At 31.5% G+C, this 22,536-nt stretch overlaps 1 protein-coding gene across 2 annotated transcripts in view; it reads left to right on the plus strand.

Moving 5' to 3' along the window:
- Positions 1–22,536, plus strand: part of Nrx-1 (Neurexin 1) — a 341,164-nt gene that overhangs the window by 14,683 nt on the left and 303,945 nt on the right. For both annotated transcript variants that reach the window (XM_076411694.1, XM_076411693.1), the window contains exon 2: positions 3,027–3,825. In XM_076411694.1, the coding sequence (XP_076267809.1) occupies positions 3,244–3,825 (582 nt within the window). In that variant the 5' untranslated portion in view covers positions 3,027–3,243. The remainder of the gene's footprint in view (positions 1–3,026; positions 3,826–22,536) is intronic.

Consider the following 22,536-nt stretch of genomic DNA (forward strand, 5'->3'; position numbering starts at 1 on the left):
ATCATGATTTAATCAAGGTAGAAATACTTACAAAATATCAGATAATTTTAACCCGCAGATAGTTGGGTGGAGGAAGTCCTATGTGTTGAAATGTTACAGATTTTGAAGGAAAGACAGAAATAAAATTCATATATCAAAAAACTAATGCCATAAGTTCATCAACGAAGAGTTAGCTTAACCTGGAATACAAGTTATACGTCAGAAATAGATTGAACTATGCAATTCACTCATGTAGATGTTCTGCGAGAAATAATACCTATATAATAGAAGTATTTCGGAATAAAGTCCTTAAAATATTGTGAATGAACCCTTACACTTACATTCAGACCTTCGGATTCTAACCCTCATAAAAGAAATTAGGAGAAGATGTAAGGAAAGATACCTCTCCCATGTAAATATCAAAGTACTGCAACCCCAAACGTTGTGATCTTATATAATTGGGTGTGAAATATACTAAATGGTAAAACTCCGAATATATATTTTATAAGAGACTAAGGGCCAATACGTCTTCCTGGATAAGTACTTAAGTTAGTCGGCAAAGGGTACTCATATATTAAAAAAAAACAAATTTATTTTTCGGAAACACAATACTGCTGTTTGTACCGCGAGACTTGTTATAAACTGCTTTTCGGAAAGCAATATTCAAGTTGAACAACTAAAATGTCTATCCAAGAGGAGGGAAAAAGTTAGACCAAGATTATGTTAAAACCTATGTGAAACGCGGCCGAGGGCTGATTGAAATTATCTCATATATAGGAGGATGTACTCATTACTGAAATAGCGTTCTTTTTTTTCTGACTGTGCTATAGTTGTGCCGCGCCGTTAGAACGACCAAACCTATTAGTAAACAACAAGTGTCCCTTTGTAATGTTTACATAAATACAATAACTAACCATCTATTGTCGTAGAATCTAATCGTGGGTACAGATCTAAGCATTCGGGGCGAATATACAGATAAAATATAAAATGCGCATGAGCAGAACTGAACTCGGCGAAAATGTGTGCCGAACAGATTTCAAAATTGTTTCAAAGTCCTAGTGCGCATGTACATCCCAGTGTTTGCAGCATGACTTTCAGCTCTTGGCTACGTATACAATGTTATCCCAGGAACTGCGAATCGGACCAACAAATTAGAGCGAGAGTGAGAACACTTGGCGGGATTATGAATGACATAGGTTTTGGTTTCGAGAAAATAACCCTGTATTATCCTTATAATTTAATTATTACTACAAATATGTTTTAGAATGATAAATATGTGTTTAATGTCTATTAATGATTAATAATAAGACATATAATTATATAAAAACGTTATAAAAAAATTAAAAATTAAAATATATTCCTTGCAAGAATCTTGTTATGAAATCTGAATTAATATATAATTTGAATTTCTATTTTGCAAGTATAGTTATCAAAAATGTGTCATCAAAATAAAATATCTTAAAAATATGTTTCCCTCATTTTTAATTGAATTGAAAACCTGTCAAAAAATAGGTAAAAACTATTTCATAGCTGGTGAGGATAATAATATCATATAAAATAACTATATCAATATAAATAATCAAGTGTGCCAAGGGTTGTTGGAGCTTTATTTTTCAACATATTATTGTTCAGAAAAATATAAAAGTTGTACAAATACTAGAAATATAAATAGAAAATATAAACTAATTTTATTTAATTTATACGAAAGTGTAAACATTTTAAACTAAAAAAATTAAAACACATCGATATGTAAAAATACCCACCCATTAACTTTTTATATCCAATAATTGGTTTTTTAGCTTCTTTTTAAATAGACTACCATATTTTCGACCTAAAATATAATATAAAATCCATTATATAAAGTAATTTTAGAAAAGTCACTTACCTAAGTTTTTCATCAGACCGCAGTTATCATGTCACTGCGGTTTAAAGGTCTTTAATTTTAAGATATGTCTCAAATATGCTGGTTAGCAAGTTTATGTTTTAGTTTATATGTTAATTTTAAAAGATGCTACCATATTAACATCTTATAAGGATATCTCTGGCATCCAAATCATCTTGTACTGGTCAAATTTTATTTTTCATACTACTTAGCCTTTGTGTCTGAAGCAATTTAAGCAATGTTAACAAATATTTCACATTCAAAATAATAATTACGAGAATATAATCATAGGCCACCCAGTAAAAATTGTATTTACATTACGAATACAATTATACAATTCGTACATGTTTATATAATTCTTATCTCTATCCCTAACAGCTGGGTTGACTGATGACCCCATTTATACATTTTGTGCCTGGAAATAAATGTAATATTCTTATTTTATGGTTTTATTATGTCTACCTCATAGTAAAATTTCCACTTATACATTCTTTTATCTTGGTTCTGAATATATATTCTGATGATTTTGGATTATTTTGTAGTCACTCCAGAATTTTAAGTATTTAAAATCTCTTCAGGAATCTATAAATAGAATGTTAAGTTAGTAAGAATGAAGTAATAGAATTGAATGTAGTAATACAATGAAGTAATAGAATGGAGTTAAAGTTATATAAACACAATAGTAATATGACATATTCTAACCATAATCTTCAAACGAATTGCATTCCAATATTTTTCGTATTTTCTTCTTTATAATAACTGTGTTTATGATGTTACTGTCCATAAAATTATTTGATATTCCTTAAAAAACGCTCAGACGATACATATTATTCGACACATCGTACTACAAAATGGTATCGAAAAGTTGAATGGTCGCTCTAATCAGTGTATCACCCCTGAAGGGAATTATGTTGAATAAAAAAAAATTGCCCGAAAAAATGTGTTTTGCTATAGTAGGCCGGTGACTTCATTTGGCCTGTTACGCCGAATGGTCTGGTGCAGGTCTGGAATCATTCAGCTCGTTCATACCTGTATTCACCATAAAAGCTAAAAATTTGTTTTATTACGAGTTCTAATGAAAATTGCGTGTGCTAAAGTTTTGTCCCAATATTCATGTCAATGCATCCTACTGATTTTTAAACAATTAATTTTTTTCCTTTTGCAGGTTACCGAAAGTGGAACTGGATTGTGCCGTTAACGCGGACACCCCCTCAGTGGCCTTACTATCGGCATGAGAATATAACGAGCATCAATTCCGGTTACCAATCTATCCGCGCTTAATTCGGATTAGCCCCTAGAGACATGTGGTGCACCTCTTTCATAATCCGTTCGATATCGTGTTTTCTGCATCTGCCTCTCGTCTTTTAACGATCCCGATAACGATGCAGCGTCTCGTCCTGTTGGCAGTACTCGTCTGCCATGCGCGCGCCTTTGCACTCGACGGTTCCTCCAACTCGTACTCCCAGTTCCGAAAATGGGGCGGCGGCACCAACGGCACCCTCGAATTTGAGTTTAAGACGGACCAGCCGAACGGGCTGTTGCTCTACACGGACGACGGCGGTACCTACGACTTCTTCGAGATCAAACTGGTGGAGGGCGCCTTAAGGCTCAGATACAATCTCGGTGGTGGAGCTCAGATAATCACCGTCGGTAAGGAGTTGAACGACGGTCACTGGCATAAGGTTCAGGTGCAGAGACACGACGATCGTACTATATTGACAGTGGACGGCGTATCGCAGATGAGAACGTCCAGAGGGAAGGAGTTCAACTTCGGTAAATTCGAAACGAACTCTGACGTATATATCGGTGGTATGCCCAAGTGGTATAACAAGAAACTGGCGCTGTTGGCCCTTCCGAGTGTCATTTTCGAACCCAGGTTCATGGGATCCGTTAGGAATCTCATTTATCCGGACTCCGAAGGTGGTACCGCTCGTCGCCAAGAAACTAGGCCCAAGGATCATAGGGTGAGTGAAAGCCTTATTTCCATTAATTAGTTTTATATTAACTGTGTATTAGAAAGTTTATATTTAAAAAACGCATATTTTTGTAACTTTCAAAATAAGTTTATATATACGTAAGGGCTTTAAACAAATTTGAAGTATTATTTATAAAGACCTTATTGAAAAATCTTATTTTTCAATATATTACTCTTCGGAACAAATATGAAAGTTGTGTAAATACTAGAAATAGCTATTAGAGAAATACAGTAATGTTATATTATTACCAATTTTATTTAATTCATAGAACAATGCAAACATTAAAAAACACATCGACATGTAAAAATAACCATCCATTAACTGCACTATACATAAAAATTGGTTTTTCTTCCAAAAATATTACCATTTTTTTACGTAAAATATTACGTAAACCCCATTAAATACAATAATTTCATTCATTATGTCATTTACCTACGTTATTCTTTAGAAAACAGTTATTATTTCACTGCGGCTTCAAGGTGTTCACTGCTTCATTTTTTCCAAGATATGTCGCAAATATTCATCTTAGAAAGTTTTAAAAAATATCTTTATTTTTTAGTTTATAATTTAAAAATATACTAGCATCTTATCTTATTACAAGAATTGCAGATCTTCCGTCCAAATAATCTTGCACAGATCGGCGTTTATTTTTTCATACTACTTAGCCTTTGTGTCTGAAATAATTTAAACACAGTTAACACATATATCACCTTAAACACAGTCATTATATTTCTATAATATAATCATACGCCACGTAGCAAATAAGTTTATAAAAACTTAAGAGCTTTGAATTAATTTGGAGTTATTATTTATAAAAATAAAATAAAAACCTTATTGCAAAACCTTTCCCAACTGTTAAACATTGCAAAATATTTTCCTATGTAGCTCTATCAAATAAAATTTGATTTACAGGTTAGAAGAATTGTATATTTTTAATTTTCTGGTGTATTCATAAAATAGCAAATCAGCTAGAGCATGTAGCATTGATCAACTAATATTATAATCCAATCAAAGCTTGAAAGGGTTTTAAACAAAACATATTAACTTACTTGGAAAAAATGTTTACTGAAAGAAGAGACAGACAACGGCAATAAAAAGCGACACTGAGGGTACAAACAGACCCTTATTACTGAGGGTACAAACAAACATATTACATAACACCTCCATCCTAAAGAAACAGAAACAGAAATATAGATGGTAGTTATTCCATCTGAACAGCTTATAGTTGCTACAAAATTTATTTTTGAGTATTGATTGTACCTTCGACCGCCAGTTTGTCCAGTTTTATGGATGAATCATCTATAAAACTGGACTTCAATTTATATTTTTGTGTCTTTCTTAATACGTTACAATATATACTATCAAAAACGTACAATGGCAAAAGATTTGACTGGGTCAGGCAATGGAATCTACCAATTTAAAGAATGCATATATGCGAATATATATATGGCAACATAGCGAGCGAACACCTTGGTTTCTTCTACACATTATGTATTAGCATAGCATAGCTTACAATACAATATCAGTTGAAAAATAAACAAATGAAAGCTTTGTCATGAGCCAATTTTTGAATCAGCAGAATAAAAAGCACTAATCACTTAAATCAAGTAAAGTAAATTAACAGTAGTTTACATAGCTTATATTATTAAGTTACACAACAAAGGAAACATTAATATTTCAATATCCCAGCACTAGAACGATTGTTTATGACAAAAATTTTGAAAATATTTCTGTATTGTCATATTACAGTATTTTTTTACAAATTCTTTATCGCCATTAACAGAAAAATAGTAACTCAAAAAAACTGGGGAATTGAGTATTCGCTCTACAAAATTTATACAAAAAAATTATTGTAGTATGTAGTTTTATAATCACGTCTTTTTGTTTTTATGTGTATATATTTTTAAGGTAAAAGAATTAGAAAATTAAAGTTATTTATAATATAAAATCTGATAAAAAGACTATATATATATCTCTATAACTAATATACCTTTTACCACCTCTCTCCACTGGCCACTTTTAACAATTCTCTAAAAAGATCTCCAATTATTTCTTCGATATATCACATCCTCATTTACTGTTTGCTCACTCCCTAACTGCGGAATAAGGGTCATGACCTTGTAAATAGCTTTGATTTTAATTAAATATAAGAATATAAACAGACAAACATCAAATAGAAAAACCATCCTATTCAATTAAATTGTTTTTCCGTTCTGTAAGTTGATACACTGCTGTACTTCATTCCCCCAGCTGCTGACAAACCCAAAGAATCCATAAATTTATTTTAAAGCCCCACAATCCCTTGACCTAGTTCCATTTTGGCTGTGTTGAGATCTACAAAATACAGCAGCAAATATTTATTTAAGAAATAATATAACCTTTTTAAATGAAGCATATTTTATGTTTTGATCGCTGGTAACATTAGCGATAAACCATCGGCTTACTAAAAATAACTTAAAAATAACATAAAAGTAAAAAACATATTTTTATTTAAATTAAAGCAGTGATATTCGAAATATCATGAGAAAGAAACAACCAGAAATTAATCTAAGACTTTAATAAATTCTGCTTTCGTTGTTTTTTTTATTTCCATGATAAAATTAAAAGTCTGAAAAATACTTAATATTTAACGAATTTCCTGTTGTTTGGTAGATTTCTGATAAACAAGTCTGTCGATGAAATGTTTTCTTTTGAATTCTCAGAGAATTTTAATGTTTTCCCATAATTGGGTTTATGTTGAATTTATATTTATGCGTTTTATTTTTCGCTAGATTTTCATTTAAATTGAATTGATAAATAAAACACATTTTCAAACATAAATTTAATTCACATATATTGCTAAAGAGGTGTAAAAACGCTAAAGAAAAATAAATAAAACTAAACCAACGTAAAATAAGTTAAAACTCAAAGAATTTTATCATAGTTAAGATTTACTAATATTACCCTGAATTCAAAGTCTCATCTTTCTAGCAATACTTATAGAACCAAACCTTACTATAGCGTCTTCGAAAAATAATAATCCATGAATCATTGCAGATATGAATAATGTTGGCTAAAATAGTTCGTTGATTCAATTCAAAGTTCTAAATTCTAAATTTAATTACCGGAAAAGAATGGGAAACATGGTTATTGAAAATTGGACTGTGTATATGGGATGAGTGCTTAAGTTAATACCAATTTTAAAATTGATTTGCTCATTTTCGCTTCGGAAATATCTATCTTAAAGCCGAACTTCATCTTATTTGTCCATTGGTTAAAAGAGTTGTTCAAATTGTTAAAAAGTCAAGTTTAACTGACCTACTTTATCTTGTCACAACCTATAAAACTAAAAATAGATCATAAGATAATTTTGAAACTAATCTAGAACTAAAATTATGCTCACATTAATCTTCTGAATTCCTTCGCCTTGTCCTATAAGTTGTATAATCTCTACATTAGTGTGTGATGTTTTTCATGTCTTATGTCAATATCTTGGATAATTTAGAGGACTCATTTGATTTTGAAGTTACCATTCAGTTCTTCGTTGGTTACGTAGCAAAAAGCATTGCTAATTAATCGTAGAAATTAATCAATAAGTACATATAAGCCTTTAACTAATGATTATTGATTATTAACATCTGATATTTTGACCTTAGACCATACTAGAGTATCCTCTGACTAGTCAGTATAGCTATGGCTCATTTTGGGTATCATTGATTCAGCTTTTCGTTTAAGGGAAATTTCTAATTGAATGTATCATTGATATATATGATTGAGGAATTGAGCATGACACGTAGTAAAGAATTTATACTTCCCAGTCTGCATTATTTATGTATAGTGCTTGCCAGTATATATATAACCAGTTGTAGATTTTCTATAAGGACAGTGTAAACTAGATAAAACAGTGTTCTAGATACACTATGAATTTGCGTAACAAAACAAAGAACGTAAATATAACGGAAAATAATATTGTATACATTTTTTGTATGAAATTAGACGTCCTTTTGTTATATTTTTTTTGAATTGTTAGCAATAACAATTAAGGTACAATAACTTGACAGTAAAACTTCAATAATTAAACATAATTATACAGACTTATTATTTAGAACAGAGATAAAATAATTAAAAATTAATGTAGGTTAATAGTAAACAACATTACTAAAGTTTTTCAATAATTTCATAAGCTAACATATTCAATATCACAGAACAACTAAGTAGACGATATATATGCCTTTATTTAGCAAATATACGCTTTGGTATACAATTAATTGCCAGCAGAACAGAACATGTATCTCTCAAACACAGAACAGAAATCTCTCAAATTTAATTTAGCATCCTTGTATATTAGTAAATCAATATTTATAAAAAATAAAAATGATTGCAAGAGCGCATTCACCATTTGTTGTATTTCCGAAATCCGAAGCAAAAATCCCACCCGACAATTTCGACGGACCCTGTAATACGTCTCCCATCACTCAAGAACGGAACAAGCCGAAACACAATAGGAAAAGAAACGAAAACACTCGACAAAATAAATGCCGCTGCGCGATAAGTAGCGAAAACGATTTAAAAGCGAATTTATTTAATATGATTCAATTTGTTAGGAAAAATGGCTATATTCCTTTCCATTCTATCCTGCTGCCTTGATAAATTAAGAATTTAAATTTTGTTTTTCCCTCGGCCCGGAGCGGTCCTGATCTCTGTTTGCGAACAAACAACGACAGAAATTATTTAGAATTAAAAAGAGCTTAGATTTGAGAAAATGAGATAAACAGAATTAAGTCATATATACAGGGGATGGACCAAATGATATGAATCCCTGGCATACAATATTTATTAATTAATAGGTTGTTGAGTTACTATTTGTTTTTAAAACGGATGAAATTTTTCGCGGAATTAATACGTTGAGTGTCTAAATAGTTTCAAATGGAATTTTTTCCCATTATGTCCATAATATTAGCCAGTTACTTCAATGATGCTAGAGTTAAGACATCTGCCCATCGATTTGACATTCTGCTGGCTGGAAGATATTGTAATCCTTCTCAAGCCAAGACTGCACCTAGTTGGCTGTGTGTATGGGAGCATTATCATCTAGGAATATGGCAGTATTTAGGGCCAATATGCTACTTACTCATGGTACGAACTTCATCATCAGCATATATCTAGATATTCATTCGGAGTAGTCCGGCTACTGATGCGGATGAGAGTACCAGCTGAATACTGGTGCCCAAATCATAACGGAACCTCCCTCATGTCCGACGGAAGGAGGGACGCAGTCGGTCAGGTTTTTGGTGTTCCCCATACATAAACCCTGCCGTTTGTTGGTAATAATGTAAATGGGTGGACAATATCATATTCACTCTATCATCTGGTGCCCAGGTTATATGGTCGTTGCACCGCTTTTTTCGCAGCTTACAGTTACCTTCAGGTACAATTAGTCAATCTCAGTTCCTCCATCAGTGTTAGCGTCGTGGAGCTCAATTGAGTGTTCTGCTGTAATTTTTTCCGTGTATATTGTAGATTAATTAATATAGAATAAGCTTTCTACTGATTTATTCTGAAAAAAAAGTAATATAGTCTAAATATAGACAGAAGAAGCTTTAAAATTAAAGGCACATAGTTCCTCGCATCGACTTTGAAGCCCAAGACGGCCATTTCCAACGACCCAGTCAACCAATGACTGGTATCCTGGAGCTGTATATAATTTAGGTCCTTGCTCGAATTGTGGGGTAACCACGGTTTATGTTCATTTAAAACACTTCCCTGCTTCTGAAGTGAACGGTTTCGGGTGAACAGGTTTATTAACAGTCCCCATATTTTCTACAGTTCTATTGATGTCTTTTATAACCAGGTTTTAGATTTCTCAAATGTTGTATAAATTTCTGCGAACTGCCTAAAATGTTTTCGGCATGCACATTGTTGACTATTAACGACTGATATTTTGATCTTGGACCAAGCTGGGAGTATACCCTGACCAGTCAGTATAGATATGGCTGTTTAATTTTGGGTCTCATTGATTCAGCTTTTCGTTTAAATTGAGGTTTCTAATTGAATGTAGCATTGTAATATATGCTTGAGGACTTGAGCATCATACGTAGTAAATAATTAATACTTCCCAGTCTGTACTATTTATGTATATTGCTTACCAGTATATATTACCACTTGTAGCTTTTCTATGGCTGTTTCAAAAACTGTTTCATTTACTTATACATTACATACATACATTTAGTGACTTATTTATTAAACTGTTTTCGGCACGCCTTGTATATATTGTGTGATTATCGTGTTCTTTAAGAAAGTGCAAACAGTTACTAGCTTATAAACTTATAAACTGCCAACAATAGGATCGTTTGAAAGGAAAGAAAACATACAATCTAAACGTACCTTTTGCTCATAATCTATCAAGCCTTTTTCTCCAGTTATATCTCGAGATTTATTAGAACTATTGCTATCTCGTCAACGTACTCTAGTATATACGAGTACGACTAAATATTAGTTTAGCATCCTTTATTATAGTACCATTTATATTAACTATTTCGGTAGGTTTGTTGACAAATAATGATCCGACCTCAAAACTTATTTAATAATAATATTTAATAAAATACGGCTTCAGAAATATACAGCCGTGATAAAACTAGCTAGCAACTCTTTCTTTCGGAGCATCCTGTTAACAAGAAATATAATTTAAGTGATCTACAGGAAACTATTCTCCTAAACAGGTTTTCTCTTGGTTAGTTGACTCTTTGCTCGAGAATTTATACCTTGTGACTTTTTCAGCCAGAAATCAACTCATATTATTCAACAACCATTCTGTTTCCTCGACTTAAGCCTACTACACTTTTATTATAGACACATTATTTAAACTTACAGATCCATTTGATGATAGGATTTTGAAACGATTGTGGAGAGACCATTCCAGAAAGTTTTCTTGGTTTTAGGAGGGTTGCTATTTATATTTTCAGTCTAATAAAGAAATTACACTAGATTGTTAATAGAAATGGCTTAACAGAAATAGTTTTTAGAAATATTTTATAATGAACAATACATTTTGCATGCGCTTGAACAATCTGCTTAACACTTTTCCATTCTGATTGAAGTATCTGCAAAACATGATTTTTGAATGCATGAACGCATCCTTCTGACCAGTTCAATAGGTGGTTGTTGTACAATAGCTTGAATGTAATAACTTCTATAGTCATGATGAAATATGGCGCTTGTTAATGGTAGTCACATGTTTAGTATTTTAGAAGATACAATCACTTGTGCAATAAGATACGTATTTTAGAAGATACAATCCGATGTGCTTCGCACACAGGTCGTCTTTGAAGATCCGTACAATGGATTGTTCTTTTGTTTAGACGTCATGTGCATAGATCCAAGATTCGTCACTTCTGTCGATACTATACATAGCCTTTGATGTACCACGATTGTTTTTCTTGGCCTTTTCTGGGCATGAGCGTTTTTTTTTTAATTTTGTTAAATTATGCGCAATCCAACTTGAACAAATAAATGTCACAATTAAAAGATCACCTATTTCATCATTTCTTAATAATGATAGTCGTACTAATATCCCAAGATGATTCCATCTCCGGTTTTCTGACATAACACCTGACGTCAGAAACAAAGAGGTGCGGCCACGATTAAATTTGTTATAGCAACGTTTCACAGTAGCCAAGGGTCAGACCCTCGTACTATTTAGAATTATTCTTTGTGATTGTTCTCAACATACCTTATGGATTCGGGCGTATATTCCAAAATATCAGTAATTGATATTATATATTTTGTTTTTATAGTAGTTTTATAGTAGATGGGAAGAAAATCTATTGATTAGAAAAACCGTTTCGCGAGATTCATATCAACTCTCAGCATTTTAGTTACTGCAGTGATAGTTATAACATTTAGAATAGCACGCTACCTAACTACAGTATTATAACGTTGATTACAAATTTCAGAATTGCTACTACAGGGACAATTTTGTTTGGTCGGTTAATTATAAACTAATTTACATGATATAAATGTAAAACTTTCAGTTAGATACATTAAAAGATCCCTAGCTAACTTACTATTAAATTATTTTTTCAATAATTAAAATTTATATATATATATATATATATATTATTTATTATATTATATTATATATATTAAATCATAGCAATCAGGTCGTTTTTAGCACAATGCTCAGTTCAAACCCATCAATTGTAGTCGATAGCGATATCCATTGACGGTTTCATCGAGTAGTGCCTTCAAAACCTCGCCTTCAACTTTTCCTGGCTGTCCAGAACGCTCCTTGTCTTCGGTGTCAAAATCACCACTTTTGAAATATCAAAACCTGAATTCACATGTTGATATCGATTGAGCATTATTGCTACAGGCTTCCCTCAGCATTCACCCGCATTTTTCTTCAAATTGACGTAAAAAGTTAAACTTTCTGCAAATGCGGTAATTAACCCGGTACTATTTCAAATATTTTCAATCACATCTTTGTTCACATTTGTACAAAACGACACATGCTGAAAAGCAACATTTGTCAGCGAGGCCACCACGCGTTCACCTACAGTAATTTCAAAGGTTGGCAACGTCGGTGGATTGGTACCATGCGTTTCCCGGCTATAAAAAACCACCATGACGATGTCTCGCTCTCTTTTCTTTTCTCTACCCCCTTGTATTAGTATCACTTTCACAGCGCTACCCTACTTCCTTTACCTAACCTAATATCCTGTCAATTCTCCCGTCGACCACATGTATTGTTTAATATCGCAATTAACAAGTACTTCTTCAATCAATGTTTTTAGTTCTCATGCGAATTCCTTCCAAAAGTAATAGTGAGTGTTCAGACAAACAATCTCATCGTCAGCCACCCATTTCGACCGACCGACCAGACGAACATTCCTGTAGGCTTAGGCCCAGTAACATCTGTTGTAAATACTTTAAAATATATTTCTTATATGTACTGTATCAAAAATCTGTCATCCTTTCGTCGTATCGATTGCAAATAGGAATAAAATACGTTGACAAAATACCATAGGGGAAATATAACATATCACAAATTAATATTTAAAATTATAGTAAAATAAAACGTACAAATTGAAAGCTAGAAATTTGCTTGTATATAAAGAGATTTTACGTAATTTTCTGGACATTTTTCAAACTGCAAAGCTTTAATTTAGACTGTTTGATTTTATATCAAACGCCCCTACGCTAATGGCCCATACATGATGAATACTTTATTATTTTTAAATTGAAATCCACTAGCTTTAAGCTCTCACTAACGGAAAACATGTGAATTAAAAAGTAGCAAATACCAATTAAAATTTTTGTTTGTGTTCGACGTTTTCGTTAACAAATTAAACGGTTAAAATCATGATAGGACAGTCGTCGTTTTACTCGGAAAAACGGGAAGATTCGTTTTTATCTGGATGGAATTTGCATTAAATCATGATAGAATCTATCGGCTCCCCATTTTTCCTCTTTCGCCAACTCACCACGCCTTTTTCACGCAGCCCAAAACAAATTATTGCTCGCCTATTCTCGTTTACGAAGCCAATGGTTCGAAAGGAAACACGGAATACAGTTACTGCAAAAATAACAAGTTTCCGGTTTATTTTTTCTCACCCGTGGTTACGGGGGATCGGTTTATTTTCGTTTACCGACGTAGAATCGAGCCAGGTTTAAATCATTCCGTTGCGTTTTTCGTTATTGATTAGTTGTTATCTTACATGACTCCGCCAAAACGGATTATCGATTTTGAGTTTAGGTTTGGTGAACTTGTGCCGAATTTATCTCGCACTCGTTTATATGAATTAGCAACTTTCATTTTCATATATTCAGGGCCCAATATAATTTATGTTATACGCCCTGATTGCGATTGCACTTTAAATAACAGGGTCGTCTACACTAATTTGGCTTTATTAAAATAGATGCATCTAAATCCTCTACAGAGTGGATCTTCTTCATTCTTAGCAAACATTATTTTACCTATCATACATAGCCAATTATATAATTCGCGCATTCTCCTTTATTTGTACTAATAAACTCCGAGTAAATAAGCAGTCTTCTGACTAGTTACGCGTAAGTGCAAACATTTTAATATTCAAATAATTTTAGTAGTAGTTTAACCAACTAGTAAGAGCAATATAGGTAGTAACATGTAAAGTTATCATTATTTTTAGTGAAATATTTTAAAATAAATGCTATCGTTCAAAATTATAATACATATGAATAAATTTAACATTTTACCGCGGGATTATATGTAAGCAAGCAAGTAAACAAAAATTGCGAAATATTTAAAGTAACAATTTTATAAAAAAATGAATTTTACAAACTATAATCGAACATATTTTTTAAAAAATATATGTACCATCTCTACATAAAGACTTGATAATATTTAATATTATTTACAAAAAGACTGGAAACCATAATTGCAAATATTATTCATGATCCCATAGCGAGATCTTTATCTTAGAAACCATTATAATTTTCATCTGAAAGATGTCTCTAATTAAGATATCACTATTTTTACAAGACATTGACTTATCTTTCTATGCTCCTTTAAAGAAATGCATTGTTTTCTAGTTTTTTTTTAAACTATTACAACTCTAGAGTAGTAGCGTCTTTGATGATTTATGTTATATGTTTTATTTATTTAATTCTGGTCAACTCTGGAGGGTAAATTAGAAGAAATTCTGAACATTGTTCTCCACAATTCTTGCATCCTGCAAAAGTCTGTCTAATTTCTTCTTCTCTTATTCAAATATCGCATTCTTCGTTTTTTCGCTCTCAATAAATTCTAGTAACAATTACTGTAACTATTTCTACTATTTTTAGTGGACAAACCCTTTTATTTAACAGACTACCCAAGGTTTTGGTATTGCACAATTTACTTACATAACCTGAAACAAATGGATGGTTTATTACAAAAAAAAATTGTATAAAAATAATGATCACCTTTAGTACTACTTCTAGTAGAATTTTATATTATTTCTCTCATAAACTTTGCCAATTTTCTATTTGAACTATTCATAGGAGACTACTATGTAGGTGCTTCTTTAGTTAGGTGGTTTAGATAGATATATTATTTAGATAGATAGTTAGACTTTCTGGATATATATATATATATATATATATATATATATATATATATATATATATATATATATATAGGTATATAGATCATAGATCAAATCAGCCCAAAACAAATTATTGCTCGCCTATTCTCGTTTACGAAGCTAATGGTTCACACAAGGCAGAAGATATCTGATTGAAATGCTTTAAGGTTTTATGAAATTTAATAGAAAGTGTATAAAATTAGACTATATATCTAGAAGTGTTATATAGAATAATATTTATATAGAATTATTTTGTATTCCATTTTCTTTAAAATTTTGTTATATGTCAAACCTGAAGTAAGTTTTAAAAGTCAAAGATAATACGGCAACATTGCAACTTTGTGATGTTACATTTTGATGATGTAAAAATTATTAAAAAAATCTAAAACATTTATTTTGTTAGATCGTTGCTATTATTTCATTATTGTTATTTAAATTCAACGACATACATTTACATATATTGAAAATAATCGGTGATCACTACGCCACGGAATTTGACCGTATTCAATTAAGTTAATAATATTTATTCCATAAAACAGTAATAATCATTACGTATTTTTTTTAATTTCGTTTATTACGTTAACAGCGACAATGTGTACAATATATATATTTCATCTATCCACAGTAGATATTATAAATAAGCATCATGTTTACAAAAAAATAGTTCAAGTTAATTCAAATGTATTTCTAGTCAATATCAACATCCCCGATTTTGTCATTTCGTCATTATACATACACATTAGTAATAAATAAGCCTTACTAACGACCAATTGTTTCCATTTCCGTCTACAATAAGCTTCAATTATACAATGCAAATTGTTTTGGCTCATCGGAGACAACCGTAAACAAGAAGAAATGGACAAACCTAATATATGTACCGCATGTGTCTATTATATGACCACAGAGCCTAATTCAATTATGCGTGGATATATCGGAAATCCTTCGGGATGGACTCTGATGTTTTGTTTGTATCATTTATCTTAAAATAAATACGACATAAAATGGAGTCGTTGTTTTTATACTGGCTAAAATTGCACAGCATGTTTATATGTTTAATTTCTAGAAATTCGATAATATTGCTTAAATTAAAAAATATATTTTGAGTATTGGATTACTTCTTACCTTGAAGTGATATAATAAATGATACTACATAATAAATAATTTATTACTTACTAACTAATTCTCGGGAGAACACAGTATATCCCTAAATATTAGTTATCTATAATATATCCAAAGAAGTTTTGTACATGCTGTTTGATGATATTTTGTCATCTAAATTTGTGACATCAAAACGTCGCAATGATGCTGTATCAAGTACGAGTTTTAGTTCAGTTTAGATTTGACGTACAACAATATTCTAATCTAAATAAAATAACTAAACAAAAATACTATGATCAGATATAATTTATTTAACATTATGGTATAACTAATGCATATATTAATGCATATATTATCGAAAGACTTAAAACTCTTGATGACTTATAGTTCTAGGCGCGTTTTTTATATAGAGATATCCCCTGGTATTCTTGTCCACCGAATAAACAGTAACTGTATATCCCAGTAATATATTTTACTTTCATTAGAGAGCATATTTACCTTTTACAAATAGTTCTTGTTTCCTTCGCTGATGTGATTCCTTGTAAAGATATTATTATATCACTTTTTTTCTCCTTAGTTTGCTCTGTTAATTCCTGTATATATTTTTCTTAATACAACAATATATATAAATACTGCATTTTCCTTATTGTATTTGCGATATCTGCAAAATAATTACTACTTTATCGCTCCTGGCATATTCTAACCAAATGCTCAGGTATATTTTGAATAATTACACATATATCTGTGAACATAAATCTTTCACACTCTACAATAAATATCGGTGTTCCTCAATTCTATTACAAGCTTTTAAAATTGTATTCTTTTAAAAGCAATATCCAGAAGTTCCATTAGACCTCTTCTATACAATTCAGACTAACAGTTTCCTTTAAAATAATTGTATTAAATTAGGTTTGTATTGAAAAACTACTCATTGTTTCCATTATTTTTTGACTGACTTAGCATCAAGCAGACCTTGATTCGCTATCCGCTTCATAAGAGGATGGCGTATTCACTAATATTCAGTGTAGCTGCAACACCCTAAAAACTATTTTCAATAAAAATGGCAGAAAATTAATATTTAACAGTAAAAAGACTTACTTCTCTAACGAATTTTACTGACAACAGGGGGTTTCCATTATCTCGTTCCTGTTCAAAGTAACTGAATGGAGAGGCATTAAAATCACGCTTGGCGGTTTATAACCTTTTATCACTATTGTTTTGAAGTATTTTGCATACCTTTGGCAACCGGACGACTTTGGCAGGCTATTTCGGCCACATATTCGAACTTAAAGGTCAGATAGCATAACTAGAATAGAAAGTGAAAGAAAATATTGTCTGATTCTAACACGAATTTACAAATTACAACAGGCAATACATTATAAATCTCACTGGCGTATGTACAAAATTTCTTTGAATAGTTTATATATTTATGTACAGTGGAAGCTCTTGAAACGCGATCTCTTTATTTGTTTTTATATTTAATTATAATAAGTTCCATCAATGTCAATACACTTATAACAATGATTCTCCAATTTATTAACTGCTTGTCATTAATTATTCGAGTGGTGAGAGCACAGAAACAGAAAGAAAGAAGGAAGAGCTAAATCTGGCGAATAATTATTTCAGCTCCCAAAACTGTACCTTAATTATGTTTACTTACAGAACTTACCGATATATTGAAGAATTCACTGTTTCAGTGGCGTCGGCTTTCTTTATATACTAGTAGCATAAGCAGCATTGGTATTTATGGATTATTTAGGACAATGTTGAAATATTTAACAAAACACGTCATCCAGACAATTTTTATTAATTTATTTTCTGCAAATGGATAATCTGACATGCAAGGCTGAACATGGACAATAATAAAGTAGCATTGGTAGTTAGGTTATCAAACATTCATGATCACTTTTTACTCAAAGCTAAGAACTATAATTTTGATTGTTTCATCATCATTGAAAACTTTGTGTAATATTTTAAAACTCACATTCCCTTTAAAGACAACCAAAACTACATTTGAAAAATACTATGCTGTCACTAATTTCTAATTAAAACAGCTATATCTACAAATATTTTTAATTGATTATTTAACTATTCCTGTTATACGTTATACGTCATAGGTTAAACATCATCATACATTTTACATATGGTCCTTCCAAAATAACAGGGCACTTACATCATCAAAATATATGACGTCACAACGTTGGAATGTTGCCGTATCAACTTTGGCTTTTAACTTACTTCAGGTTTGACATATAATAAAATTTTAATGAAAATGGAATAACAAAGCAAAATTTTGTTATCATATATTATCTATTTTAGCATTATAGTGAATCTAATTCATATATTATAGGACTATATTATACAACTATAATAGTTTGCAGCTTAGGGTTGTTTTATTATACTTACATTGAACTCTTTTCCATATCACGTATGAATTAGATTTCCAGACCCGTTTTTTATGTAATGGTATCGTTTTGGGGCCTATTCGATCTAATTAACAATTTTATATCCAAGTAAAACCGTTTAATTTTGATTTTTTTCTGCGTTGCTGTGTTTCCACCTTGTCAAGTGAATTTAATAAGAAATCTCCTTATTTTATTATATAACTACCTGTGTATATTTTGTTGCAATATTCCTCTATATCTTCTAATTTGCTCACTGCATTTCCCCTAACGTATTTCTCATATCATCTGTAATAGACTTAATATTCATTATCTCCTCATACATTCCAACTCTCTGATAATTTTCTCTCAAAAAGGTGCATATTCCTAAGTATTCTAAAAATACCTCCAGAAATACCAGATTAACAATTTCCTCCTGAGCAATTTTATTATGGTTACATCAAGAACACAATATCAAAAAAGAACTACTATTTTATAGTATATTTTATATATTTGATTTGGAATCCGGCGAACATCAAGATGATCTTAATTCGTCACTGGCTTAGCATCTGAACTCTGTATAGCCACAGAGATATTCAGTACAGTTGCAACACACTAAAATAGTTACAATAAAACCGCGGCAATTTAATATATAATAGTATCAATACTTACTCTTCTAATGCATTTTACTGGCAAGATGGAGCCCCATCAAACATCATTCCTGGCCAGCGCAATATCTAGACTGCAACATAATTGAACAGTTATGTCATAATATATAAAAGTATCAATACTTATCTCTCCAACACATTTCACTGGCAACATGGGGCCCCCATTATCTTGTATCTGCTCAAAGTAACTAACTGGAGACGCAATCTGTTTATAATTATTTATTTAGATTTCACGATTTTCAATCAGTATATTAACAAATATTAAGCAGCCATTTGAAAGTTGTTAACACAATCAAAGAGTCAGAGCAATGTTTGCCGGTATATAACCTATAATTATTATCATTAAAGTTTTGAATAATTTAGCAGGCATTTGACAACATTGTATGTCTTTTTAGCTAGAATATTTTTTTGTTACTCTTTGTGATTTCACAATCTGCCCTATAGGCAATATGTATTTCTTATGTCTACATTATATTTACATGGCATGCAGGAAATTACTTCATTATTCTAAGGTATTATTCTAAAGTTTATATATGTCCAGTAATCAGATCAGGTGGTGTTAAACGTTTTAGTCTACGCAATTCACTATCACGTCGCATATTTAGCTGATTAGCGAATACATTGGGATGCCCTGACACTCTTTCGAAGTAGTTCACACAAACACGTTGAATTACACTCATTATAGGTTCTAGAGGAATATCGCGTTGTATCACTTCATTTGAAATATAATACGGAGCATCAACAATGGCACACAACACTTTATTTTGGAACCAGTGAATGATGGATATATTAGATTTGCTAGCGGTACCCCATAGTTGGATTCCATATGACCAAATAGGCTTGAGTATAGATTCATACAGCAATATCTTGTTATCTAATGATAACTTGGATTTGCACCCGATGAGCCAATACATTTGATATCATTTCAGTCGAAGTTGTTTTCGTTCATAGAGTAGGTGCTTCTTCCAGGTTAGGCATCGATCTAATCATACCAAGATATTTAACATGTTCTGCTTGGGGGAGATTGACGATGATTGATATTCACTGGTGGATATGTTCTTCTACGCAGGGTAAACGGTACATGGGTGGATTTTGTTTCATTGACTTTAATGCGCCATGCCTTCAACCATAATTGCATTTGATCCAGATGGGTTTGTAGGTTTATTCATTCTGTGACGGGATCTTCATGGGAAGCCAAAAATGCTGTGTCATCTGCGTATGTTGCCACAGTAGTTACTTTTGTGTCGGGCAGATCGGCCGTATACAGAAGGTACAGTACTTGACCAAGTACACTACCTTGCGGAACTCCTCAATATATGGGATTTAATTCGGTATGTTCATCGCCTTAATTTACAATAAAATGTCTATCAGTGAGATACGATTCTAGTAACTGATAGTACCGATGAGGGAGAAGTTTCTTTAGTTTAACCTGCAAGCCCGTATGCCATACTTTGTCAAAAGCCTGGGATATGTCTAGAAAAGCGGCCGAACACTATCTTTTGTCATTTAGGTCAGTGTTCATTTAGTATATGCACTTGTTCTATAGTCCCATGCTTATTGCGAAACCCAAACTGATGTTCTAGAAAAAAATTTCTTTTTTCTATTATATAGTTTATGTTTTTGTTGTGTAGTTTCTCGAAAACTTTCGAGATTATCTTTAATCACATCTTCTGGTATTTTTCCTGGTTTAAAATTCACTATTATTTTAGCTACTTTCCAGATGCTAGGGAAGTAATTAATAACTAGAATAAAATGAGAATGAAAAATGCGATTTGAATATAAAACAAATTTACAAATTGTAATAGGCAATGTATTCGACTTTGTATGTTAATGAGTTCACTGTTGTTTTGGAAGAACTATATAACTATAATAAGTTATATGTAGAGAAATAAGTACTTATAATTGGTCTGGTACAGAAAACTTAAATATTTCTCTCTTCAAAAGGACACGTGCCGGATAAGCGGGCATAATCAAATTTAAATTAAATTAAAAGGGCACTCGAACGAGACGTACTCTCTAGTCAAAATTGAATTGTATTATGTTTAATTAAGTTTTCGGATTGTAATATGTTCTTTAAGTGACGTCTAAAATGACAGAAAAACTTTTTTAATAAAACAGCCACCGATATCTTTCGGTGCTTCCTGCCGCTAAGGGTCACCCTTAAGCCCGGATACCCTTAGAACTTCCGCACGAAAACTTCCTACTTTGTTATATATCTAATAAAAAAAGTTCTCAACGAAAATATTCTCAAAACATTAATTTTAATTAATATATTTCATATTTAAATAGGGATTGAGTTGTAGATAATGCTTTTTTTTGACGTGAATTTGCTTTAATGGATTCTTCGAGTTCTTGCTTACTTTCATAAAAATTGTTACTACATAATAATGGTAATTCCAGCCATATAATTTAAGATGTTCTCCATACTGAGCTGCTATTTTTACGGTACTACGGGTGTGGTAGCACTACACTAGAGTTTTTGTTTGTTTCCAATGTTGTTTGTTCTTATTTGTTTGTTTGCAATGTTTGCAGGTATGTTTTCACCGCTTTTGCTAGACGGGGTCGAGCTTTGTCATACTGAGTAATAACACTGTTGTATATTTACTCGTTTTCCAGTCATTTTCAAGCTGATTTTCTACATTTGGTTGCATGGTCACTAAATGCTTTATTTAAGGATGAGTCAGAAAAAATATGCCTAAAAGGTCGATCAAATGTATCTATTTTGAGCAAGATGGACTAAAATGGACCAAGGAAGAGCAGGGATTAGTAATGTTTCGTATCCATCCACTGTATAGCGAAATCAAAACGGAATCATTAGATCCAAACCGAAATCGTAATATAAATATAGCTAAAACTATAAATGCACAAACAACATATTTCTGAACGAAACCAAGGATGTTTTTAATGGTATTCTAAAATAAACCTATTTTTAGGACGACTCCTTTCTATAAGTCCCTAGACGAAGCCTGATTTTACAAAAGTTTTCATCGTAACATGTTTTTGAGTAATAATACAATATCATAACATAAAATAGCTATAGAAACTTTTCCAGACATTTTCTCTATATTGCTTAAGCCATCTAAAAGCCAAAACTTCAGAAATTATTTATGAAAAGGGTTTTTTCCTGGCAGAAACTTGAATTCAAGGGTTACGGATATCAAAATTTTCTTTTTTAAATTAGGACTTTATTTAGAAATGACACCCTCTGTTTAAGATCTCTACTTTTTGAAAATATTCAGTGTAGATGCTTGATCCTCTCTTTCTTATTGGGTTTCTTATAGGCTCAAACCTCTTTTAACTGCCTGCATTGTTTCAGATTAATTAGATTTATTCCATATAGGGAAAAATTATATTTTTAAATTATGCGAAATGTAATTGCTTGGCATATCAAAAGAACATATGAATTAGAACAGTTATTAATATAAGGCAAATTAATTTTGATGTTTTCTAGTATGAAATATTATTGTA

The sequence above is a fragment of the Rhynchophorus ferrugineus genome, unplaced genomic scaffold (genome assembly GCF_030347505.1).
Source record: "Rhynchophorus ferrugineus isolate W39M unplaced genomic scaffold, kcgeb_rfMv2 rfM8, whole genome shotgun sequence".
NCBI lineage: Eukaryota > Metazoa > Arthropoda > Insecta > Coleoptera > Curculionidae > Rhynchophorus > Rhynchophorus ferrugineus.